The sequence below is a fragment of the Berghia stephanieae genome, chromosome 1 (genome assembly GCF_034508935.2).
Source record: "Berghia stephanieae isolate SIO BIC M18660-M18661 chromosome 1, UCSD_Bste_1.3, whole genome shotgun sequence".
In the NCBI taxonomy this organism is placed as follows: Eukaryota; Metazoa; Mollusca; class Gastropoda; order Nudibranchia; family Aeolidiidae; genus Berghia; species Berghia stephanieae.
Genome location: NC_088360.1, coordinates 98,254,374 through 98,268,896, shown reverse-complemented (window position 1 = coordinate 98,268,896; position 14,523 = coordinate 98,254,374). Strand labels below are relative to the sequence as shown.

The window sequence follows — 14,523 nt, the reverse complement described above, 5'->3', positions numbered from 1 at the left end:
ATTCAGAAAAAGTGGAGAGAAAGATAAAGGGAGTAAATGTGAGTCATATATAGAGGACCATCACAAAACAAACGATTTTTCGGCCTTTGGCCTTTCAAGTGTGTACTTGATAAAGGCCAAAGACCGAAACGTCGTTTGTTTTGTGTTATATATGAGTCACATTTACTCTCTTTATCTTGCTCTCCATTTTACTGACTCATTTAGGCACCTCTAGTTTTTAATAATGATATAATAAAATAATAATGATATAATAATAATATGATGAATGATAAATAAAAAATAATAATAATAATAATAATAATAATAATAATAATAATAATAATATAATAATAATAATAATAATGATTAAAAAATAATAATAATAATAATAATAATAATAATATATGATAATAATAATAATAATAATAATAATAATAATAATAATAATAATAATAATAATAATAATAATAATAATAATAATAATGATAATAATAATAATAAATAATAATAATAATAAAACTTTATTGCATCCCAAAAAGGACATTTTTTGTACAGACATGTTATAATTTACACAATAAGATAAAAAGATAATGGAAATACGATGTATATATAAACAAGGAGCGGTTCCACAACCAGAACCGCACTTTATATGAAAATTTCAACACTGTAACATAGTTTAAACTGTCACTATAAATTGAAAATTGAAAATATTGCAAAACAAATAAATTAATTAATATTTACACTATTTGGAAGTAAAAAGCGAAATAAGTATATAAAATAATTATTGCTTGCTGTCCTAAATCCTAATACTGGACGGCAGAAAAGATTTTCTGTGTTTCTCTGTTTTTGCTGAAATAGAGAAAGGGCGACCACTCCTTCCTTACATAATAATTGTTGGTCTTAGTGGATGATGCTAGTCATTTAATATTTTATTTATTTTAGTAATACACGATTTCTCATATAAAAGATCTACACAGTCAACATCGTTTATATAGCATGTAATGGATTTTTAAATATTTGAATTTATTTTGTTCCTTTCCACTGCTAAGTAATTGCCTCCCCAAGCTGTTATACAAAAAGACAATACACTTTCGATTACTGCTTTATAAAATAATGTGCAGAGGGTTTTATCTATTCTAAACTGAGAAAGTTTTGATAAAAAGATAAATACGTCTGCACATCTTATGCTTAATTATTTTCAAGTGTTTATCCCCTTTGAGCCTGACATCAATCGTTACACCAAGGTATTTGTTGTGAGGAACTCGCTGGACGAATTGGTCCTTTAATTTTAACGGTTCTATCGGTTCCTTCACTCTCCTAAAGTCAATCACTAGCTCCTTTGCCTTGCTTATGTTAAGCTCTAGGTAGTGGGCATCACACCAAGACACAAATCTATCAATTTCTTGTCTATAAGCCACTTCGTTGCCGTTTGTTATAAGGCATTGAAGAGCTGTGTCATCTGCAAACTTTATTAAAGGTACACTCAGATTTTAACTTCTACAGTCATTCGTGTATATCACGAATAATACAGGAGATAGTACTCAACCTTGGGGAGCACCAGTATTTGAAGTTATACAGGAAGATGTGTTTTGTCCTACTGTGCTCTCTCCGTGAGAAATTCGAGCACCCAAGCAATGATATACTTGTATAAATTCAGACTAGTCAGTTTTTGAACAAACAGCTGAGGTTGCATTGTATTGAATGCTGAAGAAAAATCTGCAAAAAGCAATCTGCAATAGCTCTTAGCGTGATCTAGATGCCACGTCCTGGTTTGTACGCAAATTGATGACTATCACTCAATGGCATAAACTGGTTCCTAATTTTAAAAAGAACAAGTTTTTGTAAATATTTCATGACTATTGAAGTCAGTGCAACAGGTTTCAGATCGTTCATTAATTCAAATTTTTCTTTTTTTTCGAACAGGAATAATTTTTGAAGTTTTCCAAATTTCAGGGATTGAAACGCATTCGAGGGACGTGTTAAAATATGTGTATACATGGGGCGAAAGCTGATGGGGACATTCTTTTAATAATTATCCTTTCAAATCCAGCCCAGCAGCCTTCCTCTCGTTTAGTTTCGAAAATACAAATCTCGTTTCTTGTTCACTGACCTCAATAGTCATTTCATCTTCCAAAGTCCTAATTTATGTTTTACATTTTCAATATCAAATTTGTTTGCGGTGTCGAAACGTGAATAAAACGTGGTTTTAATACAGAAAAAAATCTTTTTACTAAGGGATAATCTGAATCTTGGGACCGCCGGTATGTGTCCAATAGAAGTAATTGAGCTGAGAGAGCCAGTTTGGATGTCCGAATCGAAACATCCCACCGTAGTTATAATATGCTTTATTGAAGACGACAGACGTAACATCTTAAAGGTTTGCTTAGGTTAGAATTTAGCCTTTTTATTCATCTTATCTTTCAATGACCGTTTTATCATCTAGGTTACAACAAAATAACCGTTTTGAGAGGAGGATATGCCACATTGGGCATACTACGGAACCCGTCATCTCAAATGGTATTAGGTCAGGTTGACCTAGAAGTTTAAAACTGAAATTATATTGGTCTGTAAGAAACTTGGGTAAGTTTATATATGACCCTTTATCTTAAAACGGTATTATCTCGGGATGAATCGGACCCTGAATAATGAATATAGAGCTGAAATGATAATAAGACTGAAGATTCTTCTTTTTTTCAATGAAAAATTTAGTATTTATACACCATCATAACGAATAGAAATTAAGCTCATATTTTAATATGTGTGGCTATAAATTCAGTTTCCAACACCTAGTTCATCCCGACCTATTACTGCTTTGAGTTGGTTGGCCACATAACATATATGTTAATACTATATATTATATTGTATTTAGTGAAATCGATAGGGTTTCCTAAATTTACAAATATTAAAATTTCACATTTTATTATATTTTCCTTTGAAAATCACTTTTTGTCCGCTTGTTCACCCCCGACATAAATACCGCTTTGAGGTTGTAGTTCACATATTATTTCCAGTCTTCAGGCCATGGAACAAAAGACAACCGATGAGCAAAGAAAAGGCGATTGAAATACAGGGTCCACCGCCACGACCACTACATACAGTTGCTCTCATACCCTTGAACTCTTCAACCGTGCAATTAATCACACGCGTCAAATTTGATTCCGCGTTGATCAGTTCTCGGCAAGCGAAATCTTTTTGACGCTTATGTAAGAATGTGAGGTGATTGGCGAAACTCCTGCACGGGTAAATGAATGGTTTGATGTTGGAAAACTTGCCGCTTGATCCCGGCAGTGGATCAGATAAGGGTATCCTTCCACAAATGATGTCTCTAATGATCGAGTATTCGTACACAGTGCACCCAGATTCTGTAGCGATATGTTTTGCGTCAAGACTTCCTATTTTCGCGCAATCCATCTTCGTTATTGTCGAGCCCCTTTCAACTGACAACGATTTCGCAAACCCCTTGCATCTGCTGTTGAGGTCAGAATAGTAAGAGCGCAGATTCCTCAATTCGGCAGCATTGAACAGTTTACTGTTTTCCATGAAAGTTTCCGCATCGTCCTTGTTGCCGGCGATGAATGCGATGAAAAGGAGGAGGACAGTTATGCCAAGAAACGAGACACCACGGGCTTCATTCATCGTAGTAGTATGTTGTGGAGATTTTGAATTGGAAATAAAAATAATGAGTTCAAGTCGGCCCTCAGTTTTCAAGTGCAGAATTGCTATCGGGCAAGATGCTGTAGAGACGAGAGAAAGAGTACAGATACATTGATTGTGATATAGATAAAACGGAATTGACGTCACTCAGCTCTTTGTTATTGTTTTTAGCCAGCCATTTTAATGAATAGTTCTCATTAAAATGTATCAACCAGACTATAAACGTTCAAGATTACACACAGATTTGTATTTTGGTACATTATATCTGGCTGGCTGAATGTTGTGGGTACATTGCTTTAGCGCACAGCATCAAGATTCTTCTGGCGAAATACACAGAGAATCATACAGACACCCACCCACTGACCACCCCCCCCCCCACATACACACACACGCACACACACACACACACACACACATATATATATGTATATATATATATATATATATATATATATATATATATATATATATATATATATATATTGAATCGTGTTTGATACAAATATGGTACGGATAGTGCTCGACATGTAGCAATGGAGCGAATTATTATTTTAATAATTACCACAATGTTGGAGTCAGACTACACCAAACTCATGTAACACACAGTCCTGACGATGGCTGATTAGGCCTGAAACATCGATGTAGACTGACTCCAACATTGTGGTAAATATTAAAATAATATAATATAAGATATATATATATATAATATTAATATATATATATATTTATATATTAATATACATATACATATATATAATATATATATATATATATATATATATATATATATATATATATAGAATTGAATCGTGTTTGATACAAATATGGTACGAAAAGTGCTCGACATGTAGTAATGGAGCGAATTATTATTTAAAATATTTACCACAATGTTTGGGGCAGTCTACATCAATGTTTCAGGCTTAATTTGCCTGGCAAATTAAGCCTGAAACATTGATGTAGACTGCCCAAACATTGTGGTAAATATTTTAAAATAATATATATATATATATATATATATATATATATATATATATATATATATATATATATATATATATATATATATATATAATTAGTGATCAAAAGTTACATGACAAATTCGGTATGATGATATACCATGTTAAAGGAAATTACATTCTGCTTACAATCGTACCAAATATATCCATCTTTATATTACATCAAGCAAAATGTGGCGTTTTGAAGGTAAACATATCATGATCCCTATTTGGCAAAAGTAGACCTGGACACAAAATAATTCATTCAGTGTAGAAAGTTTTCCATTTCGGGTTCAAATAAGTTGGACTTTTCTCCGCATTTGTTGAGAACAAATCCAGCTTTCTCTTGTGGTCTGTTAGATCTTTACCTTACTCTGACATCAAGAAATGGAGATCCTTCTTTAAAAAATTCATATCAAAACCTTGTAACACCTGCACATCATGCCAACACTGAATTGTGAAGAACGGACAAAGTTGCCTGAACATTTGGAATTTGGATGCGGTGTACAAAGGGTGACTAATATTGTTAACATTTCTCAATTGTCGCTTAGACCACATGCGTTTATGAGTGGGTCAGTTAAAGATCTTCCAATGCAAGAGTAGCTATGGGTAAACCATTGCCCATACTGATGAAGGCCCGTTCAAAACAATCATTGCCAATGCTGAACCTTAAAAAGATCAGCACCGTCACCAGATATGAACCCTTGGAACAATTATTGCGGTCTCAAATTTAAACTCTTAAAAACCGCCCAATTCCAAGAAGAGACAAAGGTGAATATTTTAGTTTTGTAAGGGAAGTTTGAACCAAGATAATTATCGAGACCGTCTACGGTCTTGCAATGTTGACGAGGCGTCGAGGAAGGACCTTGCTTAACACTAAAGGGTTCACATTAAAATTGATTAATATCAATAAAATTGGCTTGATTCGGATAACCTAAAAAGTTACAGGCCGATTTCCAACGTACCATAATATATCAAAGTTATGGGTAAAAGGTGTTCTCCAACAGTTGAATGAACACCTAGCAAGTCATGGTCTCCAAAAGCCTCTTCAATCAGCGTGCAAAAAAATTGCACAGCTTGCTTCTGATTTATCAAAAGTCATCGATAACGAAGGTACAACCGTGTTAAATTTGCTCGACCTGTCAGTCGCATTTGACGCTATAGACCACGAAATCCTCTTCCTGCGACGACAAAACAATTTTGGTTCCAAGAAACGGCACTCAACTGGTTCAAAACTTATCTTCCTGGACGACACCAACAAATCGTGGTTGGAAACTCGTACTCCGATAGTAGACATCCTCCCTTTGGCGTACACCAGGGCTCCGTTCTTGGACCAGTACTCTGTTCTTTTTACATGGCCATTTGGAGATGTCATTCGTGCGTATGGTCTTGATGTGTTATGTCGACGACACGCAGATCTACGACACTAATCATCAATCAACAATTGACAGGAAAATTGAGCGCTGCCTTTGGCGAAGTGAGCAAATGGATGGGGAAGAATAAATTACAATTGAATGCGGATAAAACCCTAGTAATTCTTACTAAACTGTATTAACCAGACTATAAAAGTTCATGGTTACACATAATTTTGTGTGTTGGTCCGTAATACTTCCGGATGGCAATGTTATGAGCTTCTTAGCCAAGCGCATACTATCTATAATATTTAATTGTTGTTCTGAATACCACATAAACTCAACCCAAAATTTAATTTAATTTGTCTCTGAATTCATCTTGTAGCATCAAGACCGCCCTAGAATAATACCAGTTTGAGGCATTCGGCCACTTATTATGTGATGTAAATGGTGCTGCTCGAAAAAATAAATAACAATGTGAAATTGAATGTAAGCTTCAATTTAATAATATACATATAAAATGGACGTTTCTGACGTATCAACAAAATAGGACGAATGATCTTATTCGTCTGTAGTGTTTCATTCATCCTGTTTTGTTGATAAAGGGGGAACTCGAAACGTCCATTTTATCTGTTTTCGTATATTAAATTGAAGCTTACACATTCCATTTCACGTTGTTATTTATGGCCACTTTTGTGGCACGTCGTCTCAAAACGTTGTTATGTCGGGATCGACGTGTACTTATTTCCAGGTCCGATAGCCCGAATTATTAAGCAAAGCGCTCATTGTTGTAATGGAAATGAATGCTCTCAAACCAACGTAAAATATCTAGAGTCCATTTCATCAATGGTTAAAACAAGCCCATAATTGCTTTCGGTTATCAGACTTGCCAATATGTGCACCTAGGTCGATAGGAATCAGACCCTGATGAGTGCGGCTTTGTGGTCTTGTGGTATGACACTCGCTTTCGGATCGGAACGTCCTGGGTTCGAGCCTCGCGCTCGGCGCATAGTTGAGTCCTTGGAAAAGGCTCTTTCCTCACTTTCTCTCACCGTACTCAGGTATAAAATGAGTACATGGCCGTTAACAGCGTTGTCTTTGTCCGAAAAATTGTAATATCGCCTAACGGGTGGCTGTCCCGTCCTACATGTTAAATGTTGCTGTTGACCAGGGACCCATTGTAAAGCCCTTTTGAGCACATTTAGTGCTATATAAAGCTCAATTTTAATTTTTTAATTTTTTAAATGAGCGAATTTAGAGATTCGGCAATGCAGATTTAGTTTATATTTTCCCCATAATAAAGAGGAATAAATTTCAAATTTCTAATTTGAGGCGATAAACTTAAGGGAGACCTTCCGAAAACTCCTAGCGCTAGCATTTCTTTCATTTTGTATTTTCACCGTGGATCTTTTGTCATGTGTTTATTTATTCAATTTGTCATCATATATAGAATAGAAGCATTTTTAAAACTCTAGAACAAACTTTGATATATTTGTGAAAATTTAAAATTTCCTAATTTGACCATTGTTTTGATTCTCGGCCGTCATTTTTATTTGTGAAGTATTGAAAGCAGTCCTAGTTTTGTTTTGTTTTCTATTAGGGTTAGCTCGAGGTCGGAGGATTTTTTTTTCTATTAGGGTAAGTTTTAAGTCTTAGTAAAGGTGATAGGGTGTTTGTTTTTCCTATTAGGTTTAGTTTAAGGTACTAGGTTTTAATTTTTGGGAGGCCTTCTGAAAGCTCCTACATCCCCAGTATTCTTGTTTTTTATAAAGTTCTAGTAGGGAGTTTGGGAGGAGAAAACTTTTTTTTTAAAGTCTCCTCCTACCAAACCCCCTACTAGAACAAGAATACTGGGGTTGTAGGAGCTTTCGGAAGGCCTTCCTATTTTTTTCTTAAGGTTAGTTACAGTTGAGACAATAAAATTTGAGTTGTTTCCCTTAGCACTAGGAGCTTTCGGAAGGCCCCCAAACTGAAAACTCATTTTCCAGCTCCCGACACAATTCATACCGACATTGGTTATATCTAGTGTTTTTGCTAAGATGAGGGTAATTTAAATCGATCGATATAATTTGAAGGACGAGTTTTCTGACCTAATTTTTAAACACGCGTCTTTCTAGAGTACGGCAGTTAACTCACTCAACCCTAACACCGACTATAGATAGTTCGAAGATGACGTCACTCAGGTCTTTGTTATTGTTTTTTGCCATCCGCGTTTATGAGTAATGCTCACTGAACTGTAATAACCTGACTATAAACGTTCATGGATACACACAGTTTTGTGTGTTGGTCCTTTATACTTCGGGATGGCAATGTTATGAGCTTCTTAGCCAAGCGCATACTATCTATATCCGTAGTTTACCCGGGTTACTTTTACCCCATGCCTATTTATTACATTTTTATGAGACAAGTTTTAGGCGTAGTATCAAAGCTAATGTTTTTAGTTTTTACATGTTAATGGTATTTCAATAAAATTATCTATGTACATGCTCATTTTTAATACGTTTTTTCCAATTTTGAAAAGTAGCAAAAATCTCTAGAATTGAGTGAGTTAACTGGTTAAGCCCTATAAAAATGTTACTCACTTGTTGATTACCACGATAACTCTCAACTTTGTTTATTTTTTCACAGCGGCTGCATAGCCACTGCTTCCGTTTTAACTCAATGCTTTTCAGTGTCTCCGGCATTTTAGAGAGTTTGTTTTTTTTTAACCGATGCGACAGATATTTGTCTGCATTTTGTTATGTAGATTGAGCTTTAAAATTGAGCTTAATATAGCGCAATATCCACTAAATGTGCTCAAAGCGGTTTACAAGGGGCCGCTGGTCAACAGCAACCTTTAACATATAGGAATATTACAATTTTTCGGACAAAGACAACGCTGTTAACGGCCAGGTACTCATTTTACACCTGAGTACGGTGAGAGAATGTGAGTAAAGAGCCTTTTCCAAGGACTCAACTATGCACCAAGCGCGAGGCTCGAACCCACGACCTTCCGATCCGAAAGCGAGTGTCATACCACTAGACCACATAGAATAACATCAATGATAGAATGGGAATGGGGGTGGGAGGTGGAGTGGGGCGGGGGGGGGGGGGGATGGGGGAGATTGGGGAAGAGGGAGTGCAGAGGATAAGGCCTTGCATTTCAACAGCGAAGACCCAAGTTCGATTCATGGGGATGGATAAAGGGATTTTGTTATTTATTACTTTGGATTTTTAAAAAAAAGAAGAAACAAATTGCGAAAACAAATAGATTTTATATTGAGCAAATGAATTCGATAATTTTACGTGCTCAACGCACTTAGATGACAAAAAAAAACAAAAAAAAACAAACAAACAACAACAACAAAAACAAAACAAAACCCAGTCTTTTTCATGCATATATTTATTTTGTCTCAAATCTTATAGATGTTATGTTGAAAATCAAGATTTTTAAGAATCAAGTTCATATACCAATATAACATACCCGTGTAACGTTTGATGATTTCTATGATGTTTACTACAGGGTTTTTTGCTGTGCCGGGACCGTGTACTCTGATCTACGATGTTTACTACAGGGTTTGTTTTTTTTGATATACCAATATAGCATACCCGTGTGACGTTTGATGATTTCTACGATGTTTACTACAGGGTTTTTTTTGCTGTGCCGGGACCGTGTACTCTGATCTACGATGTTTACTACAGGGGTTTTTTGCTGTGCCGGGACCGTGTACTCTGATCTACGATGTTTACTACAGGGGTTTTTTTTGCTGTGCCGGGACCGTGTACTCTGATCTACGATGTTTACTAAAGGGGTTTTTTGATGTGCCGGGATCGTGTACTCTGACATATTCCAAGATTTGTCAATCGAAGAAGGATTGAATGAATTAGTAACGTGAACGTGAACGTTCTATTGCTCAGATAATTGTTAAATGTTCTTCAAATCAGTCCAACAATTTGATTCACCTTGTTGATAATTTGTGCCTGGATGTGTTTAACTTACTTTTTTTATATCAAAATTTAGATGTTTCTCCATGACAACTAACACCAATACCTTTTTCATTTGACACAATCTCAAGTTCTGCTTTTTTTTTAACCCTCTCCGTACCAGCCAGTTTCAAAATTTTGCCCAAAACTTAACATTCACGCAACACAAAAATAGATTTTTCTTACTCAAACAGAAGATTAACAAGTATAATATTCTAATACTGTTCAGCAAAATGAGCTCTACAACAAAGTGTCAAATTTTCTTCAAAGTTTATGATAAACAAGAATAATCAGATAAGAAGGCTGTTGGTTGCATCGTAACGAACGTGACGAGTTTCCTGTAATCCCGTGAGCCAACCAACTCAGATTTTATCTGCTACCTGTTTCAATACAAAAGGCGTAAAGACTTCACAATTTTGGAATACTGTAATATTATAATATGATTCGGTCATGATTTTGGATTTATTCAAGATGAGATCTTTTCCGTGCGCCACTGACTGTAAGCCCCAGCTTACGAGTGAGTGTTAATGCGTGGTAAAAAAAAGAAAAAAAGAAAAAACGAATTTGTGACCCATCGTCTCTAATTGGTATTATGTCGGGATGACTTAGATACTGAAAATTGAATTTATATCTAAAAATATCAGACTTGGTTGACTTTATATGTAATATTAAGAAGCATGATTACAGTATCTTAGAATAACAAAAACCAACATTTCATATTTTTTATCAGTTTGTCATTAATGTGAATTTTTTGCATCAGGATCATCCAGACATAATGCTGTTTTGAGACGAGGGGTCGCATTTAATAAATCCAAAGCCATGAAAAAAATACCATCCCTCAAAGTATGATTCTCTAATATTTTGTAGCCGATGTGTTTTATAGGGCTTTATTTTACAATGAATTCAAGTTTCCTATCTTAGAAAATATTGATTTCTTCGTCATCAAAACATTATTTCCTATCAAGATAGAGATACCACTGGATGTAAACAAAATATCGCTAACATTAAGGGAATTTAATTGATTTATTAAAGAAAAAACTCATATATTTTCACATTAAATAATTAAATCATTTCTATTTATTTGATATCAACTATTAATTATTGGTTTGGTTTGGGTTTTTGGGTTTTTTTTGTTTTTTTTTTTTTTTATTTGGGGGGGGGGGGGGGGGGGGGTTGTCGTTTAAAAAAAAAAAGTTAAACTCTCTCGAGTTCGTCCCCATTGAAAATCGAACCGATTTGTTCGATTTTCCTTGCATATGGACGAGAGAGAGAGAGAGAGGGAGAGAGAGAGAGAGAGAGAGAGAGAGAGAGAGAGAGTTAAATCCATTCACCACATTGAAGCATATAAACTAATCACAAACCCTCCTTTTTAAACTATGAATTCACTTTTCAAGAGCTTTATTGAACCGTCCAAATTATCTGAAAAGTTGTGTCTGACAAGAAATTTAAAAAAAAAATAATTTAAAAACAAAACCATCCCATAACATCAGTATATGTCTTTATATGCGTCTTTTACTATAATATCTTACTTACATCAGTACTTGAACCCTAATTTTTCATACTACAGTTAAAGGAGGTTAAAGTCACATATGTGATCCATCGTCTCAAAACGGTATTATGTCGGAATGACGATGTAATGAAAACTGGAATGAATACTCAAAATAAAACAACAGAATCACTCATTTTTAACCTTTTACTCTTCACCAGTTTATATTCATATATTTTACAAAAGAAAAGCGCGTCTCAACCGAATCTTACAAAGAGTTCAATATTTAGGCTTGCTTAGAATTTAGTTCTACGTATCTTATTTAAACCTGCACAACACCGTCTTGAAGAGTTAGGATACATTATATGTTTCAGTGACTCAATTTTTGGACCAGAAGGCACACAAACATCAAAGCCCACGAAATCCAAACGGTGACGCCACTGCAGATAGCATCCTTCATCATATTGTATTCATCCTCAGTGCATATGTCCTTTATGGCGCTCTGTTTGACGGTATCAGTTGAGAAGGCCTTGCAATCTTTTTTTTGATCTCCCGTATGGTTGACCTCAATTTGTTCGGCAAAATTGCGACATGTGTCACTAAGCTTTTTCATCAACTTGTGCCATTTTTCATACGCGTCATTGGCACCGTGATCGTGTTCGGCGTATGTTTTGGTTGTCGCAATGCATATTGCAAGTGCTCCAAGAACGATGGCAAGATGGGATCTCTTCATTTTTTTTTATAAATGGTCGTTTTTCACTGATGGAGGTAATAGAAAAGGAATATGTAAATATTTACGATCTACCTAAACACGCTTATTATGATATTGATACTGAGAATGATAATGAAGATAACCATGATGTTGATGATGGTACAGTATAATAATAATAATGATGATGATAATAATAATAATGATGATGATAATAATAATAATAATAGTTATATTAATCATACTAATACTAATAATAATAATAATAATAATAATAATAATAATATAATAATAATAATAATAATAATAATAATAATAATAATAATAATAATAATAATAATAATAATAATAATAATAATAATAATAATAATAATATAATGATGATGATGGTGATGATATATAATAATAATAATAATAATAATAATAATAATAATAATAATAATAATGAATAATATAATATATAATAATAATAATAACGATGATGATGATGATGATATGATAATAATAATAATAATAATAATAATAATAATAATAATAATAATAATAATAATAATAATAATAATGATAATAATAATAATAATAATAATAACAATAATAATAATAATAATATCATCAAATCATCATCATCATCATTATTATTATTATATTATTATTATTATTATAATTATTATTATATATTATTATTATATTATTATTATTATTATTATTATTATTATTATTATTTATTGTTATTATTATTATTAGTAGTATTAATTGAATAATAATAATAATATAATATATTAATAATAATAATATAATAATAATATAATGATATAATAATAATAAATAATAATAATAATAATAATAATAATAATAATAATAGGATAGTGATAACATGATATATAATATAATAATAATAATAATAATAATAATAATAATAATAATAATAATAATAATAATAATAATAATATAATAATATATTATTATTATTATTATTATGATGATGATGATGATGATGATGATGATGATGATGATGATGATGATGAAGATAAGGATGATGATGACGATGATGATGATGACGAGTATGATGGTGACGATGATGATGATGATTATAACTATAAAGGCAGATAATGAGGATAATACAAATGATAATAATGATAACAAAGACAAACGACTGAGGAACCTTACCAGACTTTGATGAGGCGAGGACAAACCAAGGAATGAATTCACTTATTGTTACACACTTTCTAACCGCCCGATTTATTTACAGCACATGATTATGATAGACACATCAGACAAACACACATCAGATTGTATGAAACTGGGTTTTAAGTAGGTAGCTACTCGTCCATACGTATTAGTCATGGCAAGAATGACTTTCACTTCCTGATGAGAGCGAATGCTCGAGCAATATTATAGAAGTTGATCATAAGAATACTTGAAATATTTTATATATATATATATATATATATATATATATATATATATATATATATATATATATATATATATATATATGCATATATATATGTATATATATATGTATATATATATATATATATATATATATATATATAAATATATGTATAGAGAGAGAGAGAGAGAGAGAGAGAGGGAGATAGAGAGAGAGAGGGAGAGGGAGAGAAAGAAAGAGAGAGAGAGAGAGAGAGAGAGAGAGAGAGAGAGAGAGAGAGAGAGATATCTAATGCTCAAAAATATATATTTAATTTGGTAAATGTATTCCTCGCAATGTATCATCAATACGCCTGTGAACTTGTCTTTACTGATTCAATCTTTGGTTGCTAGGCGTTTAACCAAAATACTCATAACATCTGCCAACGGGTTATAACGTACTGACACACACATTCACAACTATGAGCCTTGAACGATTATCGTCTAAGTGATATCATTTTGTGAGATTTTATTACTAAAATGGTTGTCTAAAACAATGACAAATAGCCGAGTGACGTCAATTTTGTTCTATCTTTAGAGGTTCACAAATTGTTTCTGGATGGAGTCTTTTAGCTTCCTTGGTGTAATAGAATAAATAACCTACCTTACGGCAAAGTACTTATTCGTTGACGGAACTAATTACATTGTTAGTTGTAATTGTTGATCTCGTATTACTATTATTATTATGATTACGTACCCTGATAAGACCCTGATAGGACGTTAATTATTAAAGTTTTTTTTTATCCTAACATCTTTAATGTGTTTGTACAGTCTACCCCTTGTATTGGCGACAAAATCACCCAAATCCTTGATTGAAATTGTACTTCTTAAATCAAAAGTATATTTTAATGAAAGTTGAAGACATGGAGTCTGCTTTTCAGGTTGTATTTTTCCTTATTACATCGGTTATTCTTCTGTATAAGGTCTAGGCCAAGGCGTCAGCTATGAAGCCAG

General features: G+C 33.2%; 3 protein-coding genes across 3 annotated transcripts in view; 1 reads left to right on the top strand and 2 right to left on the bottom strand.

Moving 5' to 3' along the window:
• The window catches only part of LOC144960382 (uncharacterized), a 125,554-nt gene that overhangs the window by 70,647 nt on the left and 40,384 nt on the right, over nt 1-14,523 (top strand). The window lies entirely within an intron of this gene.
• LOC144962505 (uncharacterized) lies at nt 480-8,920 on the bottom strand. The gene is made up of 2 exons (XM_078895506.1): nt 8,563-8,920; nt 480-3,713 (listed from the first exon to the last, which is right to left on the bottom strand). Exon 2 carries the CDS (start codon nt 3,613-3,615, stop codon nt 2,974-2,976), a length of 642 nt encoding a protein of 213 aa, XP_078751632.1. The 5' UTR covers nt 3,616-3,713; nt 8,563-8,920; the 3' UTR covers nt 480-2,973.
• On the bottom strand, nt 9,347-13,499 carry LOC144962509 (uncharacterized). Its single transcript, XM_078895511.1, has 2 exons — nt 13,306-13,499; nt 9,347-12,188 (listed from the first exon to the last, which is right to left on the bottom strand). Exon 2 carries the CDS (start codon nt 12,160-12,162, stop codon nt 11,800-11,802), a length of 363 nt encoding a protein of 120 aa, XP_078751637.1. The 5' UTR covers nt 12,163-12,188; nt 13,306-13,499; the 3' UTR covers nt 9,347-11,799.

Excerpts from the sequence above, each read along its gene's own strand:
- LOC144962505 (XM_078895506.1), bottom strand. The coding sequence starts at position 3,615 with ATGAATGAAGCCCGTGGTGTCTCGTTTCTTGGCATAACTGTCCTCCTC.
- LOC144962509 (XM_078895511.1), bottom strand. The coding sequence starts at position 12,162 with ATGAAGAGATCCCATCTTGCCATCGTTCTTGGAGCACTTGCAATATGC.